Raw genomic sequence first — 24,989 nt, forward strand, 5'->3', positions numbered from 1 at the left:
AGGCAAAGAACCTAGTAACGCTGTTATTTAAAGTTATTTATATTCCTATCTGCTTATTTGTGAATGAGTTTTCCCATGGCTTGCATATACAAAAACCAAGAAGAAGAATGGGTTGGCTCTCACACCGCAATTTCACACAGCTATGCTTACTCCAAAAGCGACCATCACGTCTCTCAATAATGCAGTTTCAATAAGAACTTACTTTCATGGCTTATAACAATTTATAAAGTACGAATAGTTGGAAATAACTATGGTCATAACTCTACCAAGAACTGTCATAAAGATATATAGTTATCAGAAATTTTAAGATTTACATTTATGTAGACATTTTAGCATGTCAAGTATAAAACAGTGATCTACAGATAATTTCAATCACAAAAATACACTATAAAACTTAAATCCATTATTCTGTATAATTATTATGCACTAATAATTTTTCGAAAACACATTATAACATGGAGCCACTCTATGAGCCCTGGCCGGCTCACATTTGGACAGTGAACACGAATGAAGATCTATTTCATTGAAGACACTGTTACGATAGGGTCTTTGTTAACATAGCTGAGCTTTCAGCTAACATTATGTTAATGTTAACAGTGGCTGAGCTTTTGTACTAACATTAATACATGATGCAATAAAAAATCATCTGGCCTAGAAAAAAATACACTAAAATAGGATCAAACTCTACAAGGGAAAGAGAATAGTAATATGATTTAAGGATAAAAATGAGTGACAACACTGTCGATTAAAGAGCTTGTTCATATGTTTTTAAATGGTAAACAACAAATTATTTCCCAATGCCCAGCTTTGGTCTAATATAGAATAAGCATTCTATACAAACTTACAGATTAGTAAACTCATTGGGAATGTTTATTTGACTTACAGGATTGGAGCTCAGTGTTCTATGGTATAGCTGTCCAGATTGCCTCATATTTGGGAAAGTCAAACATCAATGTGGTAGCCTGGAACCTTGTCCATGTTCACATATGAACGGATGGATTGACAAATGAATTGGAGATCTTGGTTAATTTCAACGTTCCCAAGTCTCAGGCCTCTTACTAAAGAAAATAACATTTACCATATTTGTTTTCTTTCAAACATCTTGTACCATATAACTGAAACATTTAGGTTTCACATGCAGAAACACGGAAATGACCACCAGAGGGAGCCCAAGTGTTTTTCTGAAAACACCAGACGCCAAAAGGAGAAAAACGAAGCAAACAAAATATTAGGCTGAGGGTGGAGGTGGGGGTGGGAGGTAATTACCCGTTTCTGTCATTTAAAATAATATCTTGTTGAAGGACAGACCTATTTTTGCATGTATGTTACAAATTCCTTTACTCAGCGGTGGCGCTCTGCAACGCTGTGACGCATAACTGGAGAACTGGTACAGATAATATCTTAAAAATTCACATACCCTAAAACAAGAAGGTCCAGGGGGAACTGCTGTGATAGCATCCATGCTTCTCCGCTGTGCCCCAAACAGGCCAGGCGCCTTGTCTCCGGCTTACTTTAATTGCTCTGCTTCTCTATTCTGGTCCATCTTTGTGGTTAACTTTGGGGAGAGGTTTGGGTGTGGCTTCCTCACTTTGGGATTGAGCTATCAAATTACAGCCCTTGGTGTGACTTGGGATTTCTCGTTCTCCCGCCTGAGCCAAGCTAGGAGGGCATTAAGAAGAATGACTTTCCATTTGTCATCCTGAAGTCTTCCTAGAACTCTGAACTGGATCAAGTCCTAATAGGATGCAAGAAGATCTCTGTTAGGCTTTCCAGAACCAATCTTCTTATAAACAGAATCTCACAGGCCAATCTCAGTGATGCCCCCAAACTAGGTAAGTGTTCGAGACTGAGGCTATAGGACAAGGGTGATTTTGTTTAGAATTAAGCTCCAGGGAAACTTAATGTAATGCCTTATAATCTAGGGCAGGGTCAAGTTTTGGAATTTTCCCCATGTTTTATGTTCTTAGTCCTTTTCTTGGGGTAAGTCAGGGATCAGTATCTGATCCATATCGAACCAAAGCTCATACCGATAACAGACTCCTTCAGACTCACTGGCCATTATATGTCAAGGGTACAAACGCTGATGAACACGCCCTTCTGAGGATGTGCATTGCAGCAGTGAGAGATTATTGAACTCAGTCCTGCGCAAGCCTTCTGACATAGGAAATTACTGTCTTCCTTTTCGCTCAAATTACAAGCAAGTGAAGAGCTGAAGAGCACGACAAAAGTGAATTCAGTCACTGAGTACTCTGTTTTACCCGGTATTTTCATCGTATGTTTTCCTAAGTTTCTTTTTCATGTCTGGATGGGGGTAATTTTATAATGTATGCAAATAAATTAGCACAAACAAATTAAATTCTACAGGGTTAGGTCCTCAGCTGAATGCTGCCAGATTTAACATGCTTATTAGTGCTTGAGATATAGAATCAAAAGCATTCTTATCGAATTTAACAATGACACCCAATTGGGTGGAGATGGCTGACGGGAAGACTGGATTGAAATTTAAAAATGACCTTGACAAATGGGAAAGGCAAAAGAAGGCAGAATTCAACAGGAAGCTTTGCAAAGTAATTCATGCAAAAGAGAGGGGGAAAAACAAAGGAGAACAACAGAAATGAGGGTGCACTGACTGGGCAATTATACCCGAAAAGGGGCTGGGGGTCAGGGTGAACAATAGGCTTCAAAGGCATCAGCAATTCAGTTCTGTCACTCTGAAAGAGAAGACATGATTTTGGAAAGCACGAACAGGGGAACATTCAAACTAATTCCCCCTTCAGATCCAGAAAACAGACAGGTTTGGGGGATGGAAAGAAAAGGTGTTTTGTTGGGACCCTCCAACGGCCTACCTTTTTTATAATCTTGAAAGGGTTCCTTAGAAAGTAGAGGACTCAAAAAAATATTTAAAATTTTTTGATTTTAGATCTGAGGAAATTAGCCCTAGAAAAAGAAAAAGAAAAGCTCTGGAACTGTTGTTTTGTGTGTGCCAGGCCCTGCTGCCTGGGTAGTTCCCATCTCCTTCCTGTCAGGCAGCCACCTTCTCTGGAGCAGGCCCTGCCCTTCTGGCGATGCTGCTCTGGGGCCCTCGGACTACAGCCCTGCACTGTGTCACTGCTTCGTCCCAGCTAAGCAAGAAGCAAAGGCCAGCAACGGGCAGGCGCTGGTTCAGCAACACCCTTGGGAACCTCTGGGCCGAGACCCTGCTACCATCTTCCTTGTGCAGACAGGAGACAAAGGTGGGCAGAGGCTGAACAACGTTAACGTGCGAGTGCTTATTACATGGCAGGGCTGGGACTGTAACTCAGGGCCCCAAGGCCACGCTCTGCTGCCAACATGTGCGCCCCACCGGTGCCGCTGCGTGTTTGTCCACATGGCGGCCTCCGTCGCTGGACACCACCCCGAGGGATGCGGCCACACTTTACTCCTTTTCATAATGCCATGCAAGGCCTCGGATTGATCAATAAACGTGTTAAATTAAAGGTTTTTCAAGTTAATAGGTGCCATATTCTTTGGGCATTTCTGAACCATTCTTTTAACTGAAGGAAAATAGGAAATAAACATATTTGGAGGCAAGAGGATGTAATACTTGTAAAAACTGGCAATAAGAATTCTAAACAATTCTGGACCAGATTCCTAGAAGTGATCTGACAATTTTCAGGAAATTTTAAAGAATGAAAACAGTCACATAGGTATGTGAATTAATACGTGTACGTGATTCATCTTCTTTCACTGTAATTTTACCAAAAGGTAAAGAGAATAACTTCGGAATATTTTAATAACCACGGACTCAGGGAAGCCTGCCTACCACAGAATAATTAGAAAAGAACCCAAATCCTTAAATGACATGTCAATACTAGATTAATTTATCCAATCTGAGAACACTGCAATTATCTCTCCTAATCCTAAGACATAGAAAGAATTTGGTTTTCATTTCTTAAAATAGGAATAATAAAAATCAAATGCATCAAACATAAATGAGACTATGTATTTTATTCTTACTTGAGTAAAAACACTAGCAGCCCAAAGTAAGTGGTTAGGATGATAACCACCTTGAGCAGAGGATAAAATCTTTCTCAAGACAGTGGTGCCCTCTTCCACAACTTTGGAAACCACAGTGTAGTTTTTGCCATTACCATGATATCGTGCCCCTCACCCCCTGCCAACAGAGAGCTGATTTTCAGTTGCAGAGCAGCCTCATCTCAAGGCTGAGCCACTTAAGTGAGACCAAGGAACAGCTGCTGGCTCCAGTGAAGGGGGAGAACTCATGTCTTTTATTGTTATCATCATTGCTATTATTATTATCATTATTATTATTATTCTGACTATCAAACACTACACTATCCAGCTCTCTGTGACTCTTGCCCAATTCAAATTCTGATCACTGAGAAGACAGAGAACATAGTTCAAGCAGGATTGTATGGCTTGGCTACCTCAGTTGCAAGCCCAGAAAATCACCAGCACGGCAGCAACATGAAAAAGTTATGTTTCTTAAAAGACATGTCAAAAATCACAGATAAATTCTAGAAACATTAAAACAATCATCAAGTGTAATTCATAATATTATAGAATTTATAATATTATACAAATATCTCTAAAATATAACAATGAGCCACCACTCCCAAACACCCCCATCCAGGCCTTTCACCAAGCAAACTCACGGAAAGCAGGTCTTATGCACAGCGTTGAGAACGTTCAGAGGCAACAACACCTGGTCTAACTCTCAGCAGGTGAAAGCTCAGGGTTCTAGAGTATTACCTACATTCACTGTTGCCCACTTAGATGATAAGCAAACTCCCTTCATCTTACAGCTCAATTAATACCCACCTGCAGAAACTAGAAAGAGATGGCACAGCCGGCTTTTGTAACAGTAGAGGAACAAATGGAAGAAAAAGCAGAGAGAAATTCAGCAAGGACATTCCACCCCACAAAATGCGTAACTCACAAATATGAAAACAAACATTTCTTCAAGGACTGGAGAGCCCAGGTTGTCCTTGGCACCCTGGACAGTAAATCACTGGCGTTCTCCAGGAAGTGGGGCAGAGTTAAGTCTCTCGGCCCCTTGAGCTACACTTTCTAACAGGCCGGCTCCAGAAGTGAGTGTTTACACACTACAAAAGTCACAGGACCAGGCAGCAGCACGGCTCAAGCTAATATCACTTGGGTGATAAGCCATTTGTCCTTCAAAATCAGAACAGTCAGGGTCAAAATTTCCTAAGACTTTAGCATTATTTTGTTTTGCTCTCCTGTTAGAGCTTCACGCCCTGGGAAGGTTACACCTGTGTTCCAGAATGTGACACTTAAACTATCCCTAGCTCAGGACAGAGGAAAACAGTCCTTCAGGGCAAGTCCTTCTAGTTCTCAACCTGCAGAAGCCATTTGTAAAGCAGGGCTTTAAAACTGTTTTCCACAGAAAACCACTGGTCTGAATTCAGTACCTGTTTTACAGCCAGACTTGAACTGTTGTAACCAGTATTATGGGATTATTTGTTTTCATGTTTTAAATTTGTATAAGAATACACAATTTCCTTTTTTTCCACCTGGCCCAGAATTATACCGTCATAGCCAATCTGTAGCAGTAAAATAAAGTGTCACGTAATGGGTGGAAAAATATTCCAATGTGTTTTCTCTAACTTTGAAAAACACCAAGCGTAAAGAAAAATAAATGTTATTATATTTCCTAGGCATTCCTAAAATTTCTGACCTTTTGACCCTAGTTACTTGTTTATTATTCTACTGTCCTTTAATGAGAATGTTCACAAATTGTGTTAATTAGTTCTGTATCAGCTGCTATTTAAACCTTTTGTCTTTATAATTTCCTAAAACTATTCTTCATATAAATGACTCATGGTTTTTAGAAGTTTGAGGAATTCCTGCTTAAAGTGACCTGCTTAAAGATGAAACCTGCCAAATACTTTGAAAGGACCCCACCCAGGCCTGTTCCTTCCTCCTTGTTTGCAAGAGATCTTCCAGGAACTGGGGAAATATCTTTGAGCTCTGAACTGATCCTGCTTTATGCTGGCTGTGCATTCTTCTGCATCTTGCAAGAAGCTAATCATAGCACCTAGTATAACATCAATCCTGTAACGACCCTTGAGAAGCTCAGGTGCTCCTCTTTGGAAACAAGTTGCTTGTCAATCAGGAAATGGTATTATTTTGTAACTCCTCACCCAGTCTATTTGCTGGTCTTTCCACACACAAAAAAAGTAGAACCTCATAAAACAGTAAATCCCTATAGCAACTGTAAGGAGAGGTATGATAAACAAGAAAATCTACATATGTAGCAAGGAAATTACAGACAGACTCATAAAGGGAAATTAATAACTTTCAACCATAAAGCTTATAATTGTGATTTATGTTAAACATGGTCACCCAGCTATGGCATGTACAACAGAGGGAAAAAATACCATTTAAGCAGATCAAAAAGAAGAATTTCTTTATAAAACCAAATGCCCCAAACTATCACAGCCCTATTATAAGAGCTAACTCTTGCCTCTGTGGTTATTTTTCTGAATTATTTCATAGGTTTCACTGTCTTGTGTCATTAAACGTTAAACGATGTCTCTATCAGTTATAGTAATTAGGAGATAAAATAACTGCTGATCCATCTGTTTCTACAAAAGTGCAATTTATACTGGTCATGGTAGCACATGTCTATTATCCCAGCATTCTGGGAGACTGAGGCAGGAGGATCACCAGTTCAAACTTAACCCAGGCAACTTAGCAACTCAGGAGGATCCTGTCTCCAAAAAGAAAAAAGGCTGGGGATATAGTCTGAGATTTAATCCCCACCTCTACCAAAAAATAAAATAAAAATTTTAAAAGGCTAATTTATAAAAAGAAATTTTTCATGCAAGGTAAGGCTGAGTCTGGAAATAAAATATAGCCAGCAATGTAGTTAAAAACACCACACATTGATGCCTATGTACTTGATTAAAAGTTAAACAAAGTGAGCAACAAGATTCTGAGTAGAAACTGGAAAGGTGAATATACTCCTTCCACAATCTGTGTGGACACCAGAACAACGGACCTAGTACTTTTATTCCAGTCCGCAGGAATTGTATCATTATTTGAAACACAAGCAGAACACAATATTGCTCAGCATGTAGCTAAAGAAGGTAAAGGATGAAAGAAGTCATAACACAACTTGTGCTCTAAAAGGGAAAAATTTCAATTAACATCACATTGAGGCTCTTGGGCTTCTTCTTTATCTTTCTCGGACTTCAACTGTACTTATGAGCATCTTTCATCTCGTTTGCTTCCCTTGACAGATGGCACTGGGCAGCTGTCCCCGTAGCACGCAGTGTCACTACTCTACACTATCTGCTAAGAGAAAGTAAGTGTGCTTCTTGGTTTGTAGAGAATGTGACCTGGAATAGCCCGAATACAAATAGGCAGATGCCGCTACTCACCCTGAGGGGGCGGCCTGGCCAGTCCCCCAAGTCTTTTAGAGCAACGTGTAAACAGCTCAATGCATGTGATGTTTTGCAAACTTAAATCCTTATTCTGTCACGAGGTGGGCACATGATGACAGCTGTGAGGCCCTCTGCTTTGAGCCTCATGCCTGTTGTCCCTCTGCAGGGGGCTCCACCTAAAGGTCGCTGAGTGCCTAAGAAAGATGGAGCTTCCTTTTGAAGCCTCCGACATTTTAGCCCTCCCAGGGCTCAGACATTCTGTGTGTGTTCTCCATCACCGCTGTCCCTTGATGAGGAAGAGCAAGGCCCTTTTATCATTTGACCTGGCTAATGACTTGTGTGTTCTGTGCTAAAACACGGAAGGTTCGGGAGGTTTCCATGTGAGCGATGGTGGCAGTAGCACTTTGCTCCTTCAGACTCTAAGGCAGTGGTGGCTCCCCTACGGCACATGTGCCACAGCTGGGCTATCTGTATCACTGGAAAGCTCTAAAAGGTTTATCATCGCTGCTCTAATGCCTGTGGCTTGGAAATCTTTGAAAGTCTGATCCTCAGAGATTTACTCAACACACAAAGATATTTTCTTAATAGCCAAAGATCAATGGCGAGTTTCAATGAAGAAAGTATTTTAAGGAGGGTTTTAAAAGGCAAAAAGACAATTACTTTATAAAGGGTAGGACTCTTTCCAGAGGAGAAAAGACCACTAGAAATGATGCAAAGCTTGAGAAGAAACCTGTACTTGCTGTACCTAACATTTACTGAGCTCTAGTGTTCTTGCTGTATGCTTGTCACAGATGGTCTCATTTAATATTCACAATGGCCTTTTCAGGCAGGCATGACAAACACCCGCATTTTAAAGACGAGACAAGGATGTTTAGACAAGTCAAAAAAGGTGTGCAAAGCCCCACTGCTAGGATCTGAAGTCCTTTGCTGAACCAAGTATAATTCTGATGTAACATTGCGGGTCTGGAACCCAAGTTGGTAGTAGCAAAACATTGTGCCAGAACTTCCAGCCAGCTCTATAAAGGGAGGCGTTAGGAAAAGAGGATCAACCTAAAGACAGCTGGAGTCAGAACCCTGAAAGGAGACATACAAATAATGTGAACTGAATTATGATGGTTTACCGCCCACAGAACCTAGGGTACAGAGAAGCAGAGAAAGGAAAGGGGACAATTGGGTACACGACCACGTGGGTACGGTGCTCAAGGAACCCAATTACTAGGTAATGTGTCTAAGTGCCAACCAAATACCACTGCAGAAAAATCCCTCCACTGTTCCACCATAAACCTTTCCAGGTTGCTGTCTAAATTTATGGACTAGTTCATAGGATTAACACTATCACTGTCTGCACGCAAAGATATGCTACCGAGTGACTCTCATCCTTAGAATGTATGCTTAGCACTGTGTGTTGGTGGGAGTTCTGTCCTACACCTTCTCCCTCAACCATTTCCTCAGAGCAATTATAACAATTTATTATTTTCAGTTTCCAATGAGAAATGCTGACTTTAGTGCACTCAGATGTAATTAGACACATTCATCAACTAACCCTGGATTTCGTGGCTTTTATTCCTTCTAAGAAAAGAAGCAACTATGGTTTTACAGGTTGTTAAACTAATGATTTGTTCTTCCAACACAAGTGCATCATGGGAAAAAGAAAACACTTAGCAACTGCACCATTTGCTCCCAGAATAACCTTCCTTTGGACTCAACATCAGGGACACGTGATGACCATGTCAGAACAATCACCCCTCTCCCTTTGGTATTTTAAAGTGACTCACCAAAGATGTCAGAATAAGATTAGAAAAATATTTATTGCTCTGTTGACTGCAGATCGAGAGCTTTCTTTTCTTTGTTTCTTTAATTATTTTTTTACCTTATGACAGTTTTTACAAGCTAGGCAGAGAGAGTGGCTACTCACATTCTCCTTGTCAGGAATCCCTAGAGGAGAAAAAAGAGACAGAGAGAGGCCATGAATCATTTGATCAGCTTGTACAGTGGAACTGAAATCCTTTAATGAACAAAGCCAAGTAACATTTTGGTCTTTTCCATACAAACTTATATAATGCTGCTGAGAAAAGCAGCAGCACTGATCAGAATCTGCGACATAAATAAATCAGTGAATAAGGAGTAGGACTAAGTGCCCAGGCAACAAAACCCAGGCTTCTTTTGCTTCTCTACCATGTGCTTTACTTTCCCAGAGATAAAAATCCATCATCGGCTCATTTGCAACATGTGAGCAACTAATTCCACTGACTTGAGCCCCGGAGCACTCAGAATCGTGGACAGACGCATCAATGCTTTAGCTTCCCATACTGCGTCCTTCTGTTGCAAACAAGCTCACACCTTTCTAGAGATTCCAACCTAGGGGTAACCAGGGCCTAAAATCCACCAGAACACGAGGCCCATTTTGAACAACACACTTCCTGCTGCCCCAAATCAGGCCGCGTGTGGAGGGAACTGTTCCAGGGAGATCTCGGTTTTCTCAGCTGAAAAGTTAACTCTCCTTCCATTGATTCATTTGTTCACTCAATTATCAACAGGTCATCACGGCCATCTACCACAGGCAGGCACCATTCCCACCACTTCCCCTGGGGCTGGGACCCTGACCAGTGGTTGGCCCCACCGGAAGGTCACAGTTTCAGCAGAGCTCAGTGCACCCAGGGCAGGCACCAGTGCTCTTATGTTGAGGAAAGACTGACACAGATTTCCCCCTCAAAATGGCTGAACTTATTTGCTTGATCAGTAATGGTCCTGGCAAAAACTAGTTAACCAACATCCGGGCATTTGTAATGAAATATGAGTTATAAAAGCCCATGGCGTCTTGATGGAATGATAAAGAAACCTTCAACACTGCTAGCAAATATAAAATGAATATAGTATGTCTGACAGGACATACTGCAGTATGAATATAGTATGAGTACAGTATGAATATAGTATATGAATATAGTATGAATATAGTATGTCTGACAGGACAGCAAGGAATTATAGGTGACATTAAGGAAAATCACACCTAGTTATTAGATTTGGTAGTGGTATTATGGTTGTACATGGAAACTTTTAATTATCAGAAATATCTCTTGAAGTATTTGGAGTGGAATGAATGCATATAAGTGGTTAAAAGAAGGAACTATGGCAAAATATTAAACTACATATTACTTTATTAATAGTGGACAAATACTAAGTACAAAAACATTCATGTTAATTCAATCCTTTCCAAATTAGGAATATTTTAAACTTCTCAAAAGACAAAAAAAATTTCCTAGAAAACAGGAGCCAGGGAGACCAAAGGCGTGAAAGTTGAGTCAAAAGTTCACAGCCAGCTGAGTCATTTCTGCTATCAGATCAAGAAGGATGAGGCTGGGGCTGGGGATTTAGCTCAGCGGCAAAGCGCCTGCCTGGCAAGCGCAAGGTCGTGAGTTCAGTTCCCGGTACCAGAGAAAAACAAAAAACAAACAAAAAAAAAAAAAACAAAAAAACCAAGAAGGACGAGGCTGCAGAGGGATCAGAAATGAAAGCCCAGGAGCGCTGCAGAGGAAAGCACAGGGGCCAGGCGGGGACGAGGGAGTCGCCTCAGTGAGTGAGGAGGGGGAAAATGGTTAAGGTTTACAGCCTTGACTAGAGGAGGACAGAGAAATTGCTGGAGATGGGCCTTTTGGGAGGAGGGACAGGTTTTGTGGAAATCCGCACGTGCTCCCTTCTCCACATCTGGGACTGGCAGGACATCCGGGCACAGAGGGCCAGCCTAGTTGTCGGTGGGACCCAACAGAAGTGCCGGCTCAGGAAGCATGTGTGTCAGTCACAAGACAGCAGGCATTGTCGAGGGAAAGTATAAACAAAAAGAAAAAAGCTGCCAAGTTCAGATTCTTGGGTATTACCTAAATTTTTGAGGAAGGAGCAGAAACTGTGAAAGACAAAAATCCAGGCAGTCAGAGAGAAGTAAGGAAATCAGGATTTGCAGTGGAGCCCTGGGGACCAAGGGACAATGGACTCAAAAAGTTATTCCAGTCATAAGAATGGGGAACAGGAATGACGGGGTCTGTTAGTGGTTGGTCCCTGGTAACTCTGGAGTGGCGCACTCAAGCAGTATGGGCCGGAAGCCAGACTTTGAGGGGTAGTGAGTGGTTACGGGGGAGGAAACAATGGCTGACACCATGAGGGTACTGGTGCCGTTCTGTATCCCTGGCAATTTGAGAATGATTTAATCTTCACAGCAACCTAGAAGGAAAAAGAAGCACGCACAGTCTAGGTATCTTGCCTGAGGTCACACAGCTAGGACATGGTGCAGCTGGGATTTTAACTCAGGCACTCCCGAGCCAGTTATCCTTACCTTAGCCTGGAGCAAAGAAACCAAGAACAGAGAGGAAAGGAAAGAAAGATGTATTCCTCCTTCCTATCCCTCCCATCCCCTCTGCAGGACAGAAGAGAAGAGGACAGGCACTGCGCAGAGGGTGTGAAACACGGGCGGAAGTCAAGACAGCTGCAGATCAAGTAGGGAGGAGGGGGTCCCTGGAGAGAGGGACAGGTCTGGGAGCGAGGGTGGGCCTTCAAGGAGCCTGGGAAGGTGTGAAGGAAGATGCTTAGACGGAAGCCCTGCCTGGCAGGGCACCGAAGGCAAAGGTATAACTTCAAATACTCCAGTGTTCTGTACATCCACATACATGCACACATGCGTGCGCTCCCTAAGCAAAGTCAGAGGTGCACACAGCAACTCCCAGCGACAGTAATGGTGCGACACTGAGGGTCCCGCCACATGGACTGAGGGGACACAGGCCTCGTGAGGTGCATGGACACCCGCTAGAAATGAGTACCACACAGAAAAACGTCCTTCCTCTCACCATCCACCAGAGGCAGGTGTCTTCTCCAGGCCTCTATTCAACGTGCACGGCATGCTGCTTTGCCTCCCACATGCCAGTGAAATGAGCGCTACAGTCAACCCGTCACCCTGCCGCGGTCACTGGTGTGGGCCAAGGGCACTAATATCAGCAAGGCCTTGGACTGGAAGAGGCCGTGGCTGAAGAAGGGTACATGACGACACGCGCTGCCCTGTCCTTGATGAACAGAGGGAACAGCGGCAAGGACGGGGCACTCGGGTGCTGCCTCGGTGTGACTGGGACAGACATGGTTCATGAATCCCATTTGCTTAAAGGGCACAGAAACAACCGCACTTCACTACAGAATGAAGCTCTTTGGAGAAAGTATTCCAAGTATGCGAAGTTCCACCTGGCACCAGCTTACGCCTCGCTCCACCAGCTAAGACCACAGAACAATACTATATTAACTGTTTCTTAAAATATCTCCAGTGTGAGCTGGCAGGTCTGTTTATGTTCTTCAGATTCTGGAGAATTTCTCTGTCAAGCTGGTGTAGGATGTATTTTTTTTCTAGCACATGAAAACACACACCACAAGACAAATTTTCAGATACAAAACGTTCACAGTTGTCACTTACTGTCATTGTTAGAGCCCGTTTCCATAACACCATAAGGAGGAGCCAGAAGTCCTGCCATATACTGCCGATATTTCTGAAAGACAAGATTGTAAACTCACAACAGATATTTACTCACTTTGAGCACTGGTTTGTTTACACGTTAAAAAGCAGAAACGCTGAGTGTCAGGAAGCATCTGAGCCTCGTATTTATAGAGCCATGAAAAGCGCTCTCTAGGACCTCTGGTCTAAAATAAAGATGTCAAATTCTAAACCAGGCTTCCCGGGTAGGGCTGAATGTGCCCCTTGCCCGGCTGGCAGTTTCTGCCTCAGCTGTCTCATTTCTGAATTCGTGGCCAAACCGTGTGGGCTTCCTACCCTCCCTCCACCCCTGCATCTCTCCCGGCCCCGGCAAACACGTGATCAGCTTTTTGTAGGGAGATGGCGCTGGCACTTGGTTTTGATAGACGCAGATACAAATAGATGCGCTGGCTCCTTAGTAGGTGAATGGCACTGAATCAGCCTCTTTCAAAGCAAAAAGAAATGCCGCTCTAGAAAAATGTCATTTTGAAAGAAGCTGATTCACTTCCATTTACCTACTTCCTTTTACGCTGCACACCTGCCTGCTACGTGACCTCCAAAGAACTTTTGGTATGTTGTCAAATAAAATAGCTTGCCTTAATTTAGAACCATTTGGATTCCCCTGAGTTGTACTCCCCCGCTGCCTTGCATTCCCCTGGCTTTTGGTCCAGACATGCTCAAAACCTGGGGCTCAGCGGCAGCTATTAGCCCCAAGAGTCTGTTGCTGGAGGGGGACAAGATTTGGTGAGTGCAAAACAACCTCATGCATCCAGCTAGAGATGGTGACATTTTCAAAGAACGGAAGGGGAACATGAGCCATCCTCTCTTCTCAGGTAATAAATGGAGCCTCTGCCTTTCAGGAGGAAAGCTGGGCAATTTTATCTCATGGTGTCATGTATATTTATGCTTCGTAATTATGGTAACACAGAAATGTTAAACAGCATCAAAAGAATCAACACTCTATAAAGTGCTCGTGGTTGCACGAACGTCAGCAGAAAAGACTTCATCTGTAGCAATGGGCAGCTGGCAAACTCGTACTATTTGGGCAACCATCTGGCCCATTTGGTAGATTTGAATGGTGTTTGTCATGTAACATTGACGCTTTCTCAAAAGAGCTTTCTAGTCAAGATGTGACTAGGGTTTTTAAAAATCTCTCTTTTTTCTTTTCATTTGGAGCAACTGTGCAAACACCTGCATGCAAACATTAAAATCATTATTTTCTCTACTCTGAGCTAACTAATCACTCAAACACACCCACAGGGCCAATACACCACCCTGCGTTCCTGCCATTTCCTTCGATAACTTCCCAGGGTCGAATTTCTTCTCCCCTATGACACATCACAGTAAGCACATTCTTGGGCAGCCGATTACTGTGGGGTCTAAAAAGACAGGCTGGGAGTGAGCAGATGAGGACTGGCTGAAGGTTGTGGCCCCCTCACAACCTTTGGAGTTATTCCTCTGCCTATCACTGACCCCCTATCAGGCTTCTAAAAGAAGCAATTCGTGATAAGTCAAAGGGGCCGTCTTACTGAGAAACTGTTTTGGACACCCTTTGTCTTGGGAATCTCAGGGTCAATTTCCATGAATTCCAAGGAAGACCCTTCCTGATTCCCAGATGAATGGGACATCACCTTCCTTCGAACCCCACAGCATGTGGTTTCTTCTCTCAAGGAGCACTGCGCCAAGCCCACTACCAGGAAGAGAAGAGGGCAGCCCTGGGGGAGGCTCTCTGGCTGGATTTCTGGACGTGTGCATTGAGCATCTACCACACGAGGGCGCTGTCCCCGGAACGCTCACCGCAGAGGGCCACTAGACAGAGTTCCTTGCACTTGCGAAGCATCTATTTTCCGAAGCACAAGGTATTTAATACAGCAGTTTCTCTCATCTGCATATCTATCTGCTTACTCCTTTCAGAATTACTTTGAAACAAACTCTAAATATCATGTCATTTAATCCATAACTTTCAGTAAGAATCTCTAAAGGATAAAGACTTTCTCAAACGCAATCACAGTATCGTTATCGCAGCTAAAAATGTAACATCCTGTTGGCCTTTAAATTTCTAATTGTTTCATAAATGTTACTGCTGAATTGAATTTAAAAGGTAGTTTATTTAACAAGACAACACTGGTTCCAGTATAACAGCTTTTGGCATAGTGGAGATTACAAAAACAGGGTTAAAATATTTATATCTGTAAACAATATAAACTTTACCTATAATGCTTTTTTTAAAAGCAGCTTTTAAGCACCGACGATATAGCTCAGTGGTGCAATTGTCAGTCTGGCAAGCACAAGGTCTTGAGTTCGATTCCTGGTACCACTCCCCCAAAAAAGCATTTTTTAATAAATAGCCACTAATCTGGGAAATTTCTTTCTTATGTACCACTCTGAAGTGTACTCTTTACAAATCAGGACGCAAGCAACTAAATGGAATAAAACCTATGTCAGAACGGCGATTCCTACATTTTTTGTATATTTCTTTATCACTGGGCAGTATTTCATCTTCCAAAGCAATTTAAAAAAGAAAATTCGATATGATAGGCTGCAAAACCTCACTCACAACAGAAAGACACATTAAAACTACAGTGCAAAGCCAGTTTTTGCCTGTCAGACTTGGCAACATTTCAGAAAGCTTGCTAACATATTGTTGATGAGAGAGGAGAAACAAATTTTGTCATATATTGCTTATGGACATGTAAAATGATCCAAACCCAGAGGAAGGCAGTTTGGAAATATTCATCAAAAATCTGAAATGCATGTTTCCTTTCACCAAATAGGGAACTTTCCATGGAGTAGACAAAATAAAATACTTGAATATATTCACAAGCACATGGATCTGTTTGATATAGCAAACAACAGCCAACAGAAAATAACCCAAATGTTGATAAATAGGGGGCGTTGTGTCACTTCCTGATAACTAGATGATGTTATTTCCTGATAAACACTAGATGTTGGAGTACTATGCAGCCTTAAAAAAGAATGAAGCAGTACCACCTGTTTGGAGATAGAATGATCAGTATTTTTTAAAATTAAAAAAAGCAAACAATAGCATGGTGCTTATGGTGTACTACCATCTTATGGGAATAAAGGTATAGACTTTCATTTGTGAATATGCATAGATTTGTCAGTGCATAAGCTATCTCTGGAATGATACACAAGAAAGAAATAACAAGGATTGCCTCTGGAACAGTGCTCTCAGTGGCTGAAGGGATTTAGTATTCACACTACATCCTTCAGGACATTTGAACCATGTGCTGCTGTTACCTTGGGGACTCCAGATAGTTAATGCTCTTCTGTGTTTTACATTTGTTATTAAACTTCTTTACTAACATTTGAAGAAAGGGTTCTACTACTAAAACAACAAGCAAACAAAACACAAGGAAAAACATAATGTAATGGGTGATACATTGTGTCAACTTGAGAACTGAGAAGTTTAGAAGCTTAACTAAGTGGCTCAGCAGGGGGGCTGGTATTCACTCTGTAAACATCCTGAGCTTCTGGAAGAGGAGGGCAGGGAGATGGTGTGGGCGGGTAGCCTGCATACAAAAGAGGAAAAGAGACTTGCTTCTACCCACCCCCTTTTGCTCCTGTTGCTCTGCTGTCTTCTGCCACCTTGAACTGTTGCCCCTGTGCCATGTGCCACCCTACCTTGGAGCCAGCTGACTGAAGACTAAAACTTCCACAAACTGTGAGCTAAAAAAAAAAACCTTTCCCCCCTTAATTTTGAGTGTCAGGTATTTTGTCTCGGCAATGAGAGAAAAGTAACTGACACACATACCAACAATCAAATCCAAAACAAAAAAATAAATCTATAAAGGAAGGATAGAATTGGGATCACTAAAGATCATATAAATGAGCACCTCTGTCTACCACCCCAGCTCCTCACTCATCCCCCAGGGCCGGCAGGTGATCAAGAAGCTTCCAACACAGCCCATCCCCGGCCAGGCAAGTCACCTCCACCTCTTCACAGTCACCTTGGATGTTCAAATATTCCTAAGCGAGACTCCAGAGCTCATGAAGAGACAAGTTGTTCCTACTGCATCTCGTACAAATTCCTGACCCTCACCCATAGAATCTGCGGGCATAATAAAATGGCTGTTGGCAGATGCCATGAAGTCTGGCACGGGAGCTACACGGTAACAGACACCCAGGACAGGCAGTGGCATCTGAAAGCGAGACAGTGACATGACAAAACCTAATGCAGGTGGCATTAACTTTGGCACTGGAAGGCAGTAGGAAGCCTGCCGGGGTTGGCAAGGACCGTGGATGAGTCTTATAGGACGGTGAGGGGGATATTATGGGAGACGGAGGACCTGACCTTGTTATGTAGTGATGGAGAGTTCAGCAAACTGATGACCTGCGGCACTGTGGAAAACAAAGTGTTCCCAGTGAACTGATGGGTCTGGGGAGGGAGACTTGCAGGACGAATGCTAACTGTCACCTGTTTCCTTTCAGCTATATATTTTAAGGTACAGCTACAGATGAGCCACCAAAGAAGTCATTTAGTTTGCAATCAGAATTTAGAGTAAATATCAGTTAGATTCCAGGATTTGTACAGTTCAAAAGTAAAACTATTTGTTATCTCCAATCTCTCAGCAAAAAATCTTCAAAGTAGAACAGGGCCTCATGACAGAGGTCAGATATAGGTCCCTGGCAGCAAAACAAAGCCTCAGAGTGCAGAGGCCAAGGGTGTGGCTGGGAAACCCTGTTTTAAGACTTTGGGAAGATTTAAGGTGGTACAGTACTTCCTAGATGCAGCAGCCTCAAAAAGCTTCAAAATAAAGAGCTGGCCAGGCATTGGTGGTGCATGCCTGTAGTCCCAGCACTCAGGAGGCTGATGCAGGCGGATCACCGTGAGTTTGAAGCTAGCCTGGGCTACACAGTGAGACCTTGTCTCAAAAAGAGAGAGAGAGAGAGAGAGAGAGAGAGAGAGAGAGAAAGAGAGAGAGAGAGAGAGTGAGAGAGAAGGGCTTAGGCTCAGATACATGTATGTATGGGCACAGGTTTTATCTAATGAAGTGGACTGTGTGTGAGAAACTCACCAAGGTTTCAAACAAATTGGACCATCTTCGACTAAAAGACACAGAGAAAGTATGTGATAAAAAGAGCCCGTGGATCCCTGCAGTCCTATGAGCAAAAAGCAAGTGAGGAAAGGACCCAGCTGCAGCACACACTGCTTTTCTTTTTATGAAAAGGGAAGATGATTCAGAAGGGAGAACTACAAAGGGCCAGAAGCAGAACCAGTAGCCTCAGGAAAGCAACTCCGAGGAAGTGGAGCTGGACTTCGATCCTTTTCCAGCCATCGCCCCACCCAGACTTCACAACTGCCATGGACAGTGACGGCTGTGTCTCTTTCCTTCCAATCCTTCTCTTTTCGGACAGAACTAGGAAAGGGACGTGCGGATTCAGGTCTGCATGGGGATAACGCTCACCCAGTGGGGCTATGCCTGTGCGGCCTGGGACAGATGAGGACCAAGGGGACGGCTGTGGGGCCCAGGCCTGGCACGCAGTGGGATGGCCCACTGTGCTCCTGCCAGGGGCTGGACTGAGGGGTCAGTCTGTAGGAAAGAGAGAGGATAGAAAAATAAAAGACAGAAAGCAGACAAGGAGATCGTAACTAAAGTATTGTGCTTTTAAGAAGACTAACTTTTCAGAACCAGTTTCCCCAGGTGATACATATCAGCATTCCTTTGGTTAAATCTACAGTCCTCCCCTACCAGACTCATCACACCCAGAATTCCTTAGGAATACAGTACTAAAAGTCCATCAATTACCTTGACTGAGAAAGTAAGAGCAGGAGCCTGATCCTAAATAAAGAAGCAGGTTGAGCAAACTCAAAGAATGTTCAAATCACCTATTAAAAAAAAAAAAAGCCCATACTTACAGCATGGGCTAATACTGGGGCGTGTGCCACCTTTCCTGGGGCTTTTCCACCCCTTCAAGAAAGGTATAACTGTCCCCCGTTCCAAAAGTGTAATGCATCTCACTTCTTTGAGTGCCGGCCCCTAGTTCACTCTTGTGTGTGCCCTACGTTGTAACAATCCCCTTTCTGAGCCTCTTACCAATGCATCCTAAACATTCTTTTTCTCCAACAGGAGTCAGCGAATCTTCTGTGAAGAGGTGGGTTATTTCAGCTTGGAGAACCTCTCAGACCCAGCCCAATGACAGCAGCACCCAGCATCGCCCATCAGAGGGTGAGTGGCTCCTGGCAGCAAGGGAAGACGACAGTCGTGGAGTGGCAGAGCCACACGTGGAGGTGGAGTAGCTGCTTCTATTAGGAAATCCTCCAGAGGGAGCAGGAACGGACGCCCTTTGATTCCTTCTCCTGACACAACCTTAAGAAAACCTACACTGTGACGTGGTTCACATCCAAAAAGCAGGCAACGCAAAGGCATTCCCAACATGTGCTTAATAAGGCCCACACTGGTCAGTTTAAACTCAAAGGCAGCAGTCTTCCGGAGGTGACCCGGCAGGTCTTCATGATGGTTACTCACTGTCACCCCCACCTCCTCACCCACACTGCTGAGATGTGTGGTGCCTGCCTGAGCCCTCTGATGATGTCTTTTGGGGGGCCCCCCTGATGTCCCCTTGCAAATCCTTCTCCTGGGTTCCAACACATTCTACCACCTGCGTAGGTTACACAGCCTCTTGCAGTCATTTTTCCAGTGGCCACCTGCACTTGGGAAAGAGCTACGCTGTTAACTCGTACTAGAATGACGGCAAATCAGCAGAGACAAGTCACCAGTCAGCTGCAGGAAAGAGCCAGAACACTGACTCGGTGCTGGGTGGGGCGCGGGACGCTGAGCTGAGCTCTGACGTTGCTCTAAACTTTTGCACTGCGGCCTTGGGACTGCGTCCTCATATGTGATGCTAGGGACAGCCTGGGCTTTTCTGGTTTGGAGACATTCTGCTCCTGTCCAGAGAAGTTTCCGCAAGACCCTGTCTGGGGTGGACTTGGGGTCACAGTGACCACAAGGCTGGATTTAGTTCTGTCTCTGATATCCGCAGTAGTACCGCCACTCTTTTCAGGGACATTAGCCCACCACAGCTGCTGACCTGGACTGTGGCTGGAGGACTCCACTGCCCAGCCCTCTGCGCTTCTAAGGGCACTCAGGAAGTCTGTTTTTCAAATCACAAGGAAGCCAGAAATGCCATCGAGGTCCTAGAAGACCTGGCAGGCTAGGTTCTTAGGATCTCCTCCTCGCTGATTGCTGATCACCGGTGTCGCTGCAGACAAGTCCTTCAAGCTCTCTGGCTTTTCATCAGTGACATGGGCGCTCTGAACAAGGGCAAGGGTATCGAAATTTTGTTTTGCAGCACCTGGGGCACCTTGCCAGACCCTGGGGTGAGGGCACAGCACATAGACATGGCCTGCCGCCCCTGGAGAAGCCAGCGTGTCCTCACGGCCATTTATTCTATAAATTAGAGTTCTACAAGGAATTACATTTGGAAAATGGCCCGGCTCTTAAAAATATGTTGAAATAATCTGTAGACTTCCCGCTAGGATGATATCACTCAAAGATCTCCACAAAAAAATCGACAAAATCCATTTCATATTGTCTATGAACAGTTCACATCGTCTGGCACATACTGTCTACTTTCTGCTCATGGCGATGGACTGGCACTTGACAATGAAAGGAACCACTTGTCGCCAGAATCAGGACTAAGATTTTAAGGGTGATGCACTGCCATAAACCACTGACCTATTCCCATGGAGGTTTGTGGCAGCCCCCCAGTGGGGCACCCAGCAGGCCAGGATGGCACAAGAGAGGGATAACCAAGAGCTCTTCCTGGAGTTTGAATTTTGTTCTATGTCGAGCAGTTTAAAGGATTATTTTTATACTTTTACATTATGGAGTAGAAAGCTAAATTTGCATAAATTTTAAAGATTAAAGCATAAGACTTCAAAGAAATCCTGAACTGGCTGCTGGCTACTTCTAGCTACAAAGGGTCTAGACCCCAGGCATTATGTATTGATTTCCTCCGCATTCAGTGGAAAAAACCAAGGACCTCTGATGTTGTGGAAAGCATGCAGACAGTGGAATCGCACGAGCCTGCAGCCTCGGTTCTGATTCCACCACATGCTACCTGTGTGAACTCAGAGAAGTTACTTGCCTCGATCTCCTAGGTAAGATGCTGTGATAAGAACACCTATCTTTCAAGGATGAGAAATAAAATCTATGAAAAGTGCCTGGCACATATTAATGCGCCTGGTGATAATAATGCCAATAGGAATAATAAACCAAAGATTAATCACAGTCTATTTGATATTTCCCAAAGAGACAGTCTCCAGCCTTGGGAAAGAATACTTTCTACATTACATCTTCGTATTACTGAAGTTGTGGATGGGTACACAAGCTAAAGCCCCACGACACCCCTACTGATCTGGGGCTGTGGAAAAATAAGAACTGAATAATGGATTTTCTTATGGCACAAAAATCTACAGAAATAGCACAAGGCTGGTAACGTAGCTCAGTGGCACAGCACCACCTTGGCAGGCGTGAGGCCCTAACTTCGATTCACAGTACAAACACACACACACACACACACACACACACACACACACACACACACGACACAGCACAAGATCTTGAGTGGTACAGCAAGGAAGAACACAAGCGAGAAAAGCCCAGAAACACACACATAAGACTTCCAGCCATCAGAACCATGGCTTTTACCAGTTTCCTTCATAAAATTAATGAGCAGGTTTTAAGGTAAAATATAGCAGGAGAGGGTAGGAAGGAAGAAGTAGGGGAACAGGATATAAAGGAAGAGAGGTCCTTAGCCAGCAAGGCCAGGTTCCTGCCCCCAAATCCGGTCATAGATGTGTTACAGACTGCACAAACATTTTCCAAGAGTAGACAAAAGATGGGCCTCTACAAGGTTAAGACCACGCCCATCTCTTAGCAGATGAATTGCTCCCCTTGAGGCCTCTGAGGAATGCTGAGGACTAGAATACCGGAAGAATAGACTGTGCCAGGTGGGTGGTGGAGTTGAACCCAACTCTGCCCCCCAAACCTTGAGTCCTGGCCCGGGACTGCATCCAACCACAGCTGGGGCACCTCCTGACATGTACAGTGGCTTCCTATGGTCCAGGTGAATACTTTAAAAGTTGGGTGGCATCTACTGGGGTCACAGCTGAGGGGTGTGTCACAGGACTCAGAAAAGCTGGAAGGCTGAACCCAGGCAAGTCTTCTACGACGACAAGATGGGGTGCTGGCAGGGCGATCTCTGTACCTTGAAGGTCAGGGTCCTCCTGGCACTGTGTGCAGCCTTTGCTGGGGTTCTCCAAGCTGCTGCCCAGTGCCAAGAGGCCCATTCAGGCTGCCAGCAGAAGCTCCCACCAAGCGGCCAGTGTAGCTCTGAGACTACTACCAGTCACCAAACAGAGACCAGGGCTTTGGCTACTACTTTTCCAGTAACTGTCCGTTTGCCTGTCCCTCTCCCCAGGTAATCAGCAGGCTGGGTCTGAAATCCCCAGGCTGGAATGATCAGCACTAGAAAAGTGTTAGAAACAGGAAGTCACATGGATGACTGACAAGTTTTGCCCCAAACACCTGGTGAGGGAAGAGGAGGGGAGCATACGTTCAGAATGGGGGCCAACTAGTGAGAGCTTAGGTGGGCAGCGTCCTGGGTGGGGAAGCAGAGCACAGGAGTTTGGGGCTGGGAACACATCTCATCCCAATGTCCCATTCATTACGTTTCACTAGGTCCTCCCAACATTTTCAAGTTAAGCTCACAGAAGGAAAGGTGAACAGCAAGTCACCTGTACTTTCTCTGACAGCTTCTTGATTATACAGGGGGAGAGCTCAGAAGAGAGGAACAATGCTTCGGCCCCGCTTTTCTCTGTTTCTGGGTAAGAGTTATTTCACAACCTTTGCATGGTGGAGGAGGGCAATTGCTGTAAAACCTCAGAGAGCTAGAGCATTCTTAAACACATTACTAGTAGAAAAGGAGGCAGAAAAAGTAAAGCAGTTAGAGATGAAAGCCTGCAGGCAGAGTTTTTCATGGGTAAGTTTTAAGCCACATGTACTGCTTTGCCCACAACATATCACTCTGGTTGTGGTGGCCTCTGATGGGTTTCAGCCCATGTAAAAATCTGCAGGGTCATCATGGAGGTAATCCAACATGGCGTAGGGTCCAAAACAACATGTCACCCAAGATTAACTTCTGTCCTCTGCTCCCAGTCCAACTTCCTGTTTCCTTTCCACGTGCGCCAACAATTCCCCAATCAGCGTTTGCTATGACACCTTAACTGCCCACATAAACTCCACCCCAAATAAATTCTTTGGTCTCCCTGCTTTCCTCTCAGAGGGTTCTTGCATTCTCCTGCAGCCCTCCCGTGCCCACAATAAAAGCTTCTTTTATTTCTGTCCTGTCTCTCATTGGTGCCAAAGAGAAAACCTTACAGTCTCTATATCAAGTGATGGTGATACCTTGGTGCTTGTTGCTAACTGGTTCAGGGAGGCATGGTGAATACCCAAAATGATGAAGACCAAACCAACTGTTTTGGCTGGGAAGGGGAGTGAGTCACGAGGCAATCAACACTGGCAAGTTCTAGCTTGCACATCAAGTACCAAACACTAAGTACTGGGACAAAATTTTCATGTCAAAACGAGTTGATACCAAATTCAACCAGTTTCAAAGCAGTCCAGTAGCAAGGTATGAAGTATTCTGCTTTGTTCTTTCTCGATTTCTCTATCGTTGGCATGATAGGGCACAGATAACTTCCACAGCCACTGTTTCAATGATGTTTAGTTCCATCCTTTGGCCTCACTGAAGGTATTTCTAAAGGAGGCAGAATTCTGCTTGTCAATTCCCAGCCAGCAGTAGTCTGAATGTAGCCATCATACAGTGGCTCTCATGGAAGATTCTCTAAGCCTGAGTTCCTTTAGGAGCCAGCAAGACTAAAGCCCAAATGGGACCATGCTACAAGGAACCAATAAAAGTTCCTGACAAACCCACCTGTTCAAAAAACTGTCTCCTCTGGGCCTGAGAAGGTGACTGAGACTCTGACCAGTAAGGGCAGAGTCCCCCAGTACTCTCAAGTGAAAGGTAGCAATTCCTGTGAGGAGTGAGAAGATAGCTAAGTCTCGCTCTACGATAGAGAGTGAACAGATTAACTCTGAAGGAATGGGAGAATACACATACTTTCATGAAGATGGTCAGCAAATGCTAACTGCATACAGCCTTGATGAGGACGGCCTGTGGAGCCCCCTGGAGCCTTGTAGTCTAGTGAGAGACACAGTCATTCACATATGACCGCACAAGTAATTGTGCCCACAGCAGTGCCATGTGGTACAAAGGGAAGATGTATAGGGGGTACTGAAACACGGCCCGATAGTGGAGGGTGGGCCAGTTTGGATTTGGGGGTCAGGAAAATGACACTGACTCTGAGGCTTGGGGTGGAGGGCCAGAGAGAAGGGAGACTGAGAGGGAACAGGTGGGGTAGAGAGGGACAAGGAAGGCCAATCTGGTGGTTGGAGAGTGAGGGCCAGCGGGTGGAAGAGGTGGCCATGAGCCCTGGGCAGGCAGGGCCAGCAAAGGCAGACAAGGGTTTGCATCATGATAAAGATTCTCGCCGTTTTCCTAGTATAATGGGAGGCATTTGAAATGGTAAGTAACAATAGCAGACAGATGTTTTGAAAACATTCTGGCTGCTTTGTGGAGCTTGTTCCAAGGGGAAAACAAGGAAGGCATCGGATCCTGAGGAGGGCAGGCCTTGGTCAAAGACACCAAGAAAAGGGGAGAGGAAAGCGAGGGATGTCCTTTGGCAGGCAGAGGGAGACAGGGACACTTACCCCTAACAGCACAGGCAAAACAATCTCCATCTACTTACTGTTGACGATATTAAAGCCTCTGATTTCTTGTTGAAGCACATGCCATACATCTGCGCCTTTAATATGACTAAAAGGTTCAGAGATTTCAGAGAGCTCCCCGGGAGGAGTGTAATTTAAGTTAGCATACACTCGGTATACTCAAGTAATTAATTAGCCATGGACTTCTCTTAGGGAAATGCAAATTGAGAGCAAGATGCACACACAGTAGGTCAAAGCTACTTAATTGGAAGTCATAAAATTATT

At 44.2% G+C, this 24,989-nt stretch overlaps 1 protein-coding gene across 8 annotated transcripts in view; it reads right to left on the reverse strand.

Moving 5' to 3' along the window:
- The window catches only part of Rapgef4 (Rap guanine nucleotide exchange factor (GEF) 4), a 281,014-nt gene that overhangs the window by 109,912 nt on the left and 146,113 nt on the right, over window positions 1–24,989 (reverse strand). For 4 of the 8 annotated variants that reach the window (XM_005393203.2, XM_005393202.2, XM_005393205.2 and 1 more), the window contains 2 exons: window positions 12,853–12,925; window positions 9,325–9,344 (listed from right to left, as the gene is read on the reverse strand). The exons of 1 other annotated variant lie outside the window; for it this stretch is intronic. In XM_005393203.2, coding sequence (XP_005393260.1) covers window positions 9,325–9,344; window positions 12,853–12,925 — 93 coding nt within the window. Of the gene's footprint in view, window positions 1–1,417; window positions 1,684–4,821; window positions 4,888–4,939; window positions 4,998–9,324; window positions 9,345–12,852; window positions 12,926–24,989 lie in introns of those variants that run through there. 3 more of the 8 variants (XM_005393208.2, XM_013518785.1, XM_013518783.1) reach the window with 3 other exon arrangements.

The sequence above is a fragment of the Chinchilla lanigera genome, unplaced genomic scaffold (assembly GCF_000276665.1).
Source record: "Chinchilla lanigera isolate Chin_1 unplaced genomic scaffold, ChiLan1.0 scaffold00048, whole genome shotgun sequence".
NCBI lineage: Eukaryota > Metazoa > Chordata > Mammalia > Rodentia > Chinchillidae > Chinchilla > Chinchilla lanigera.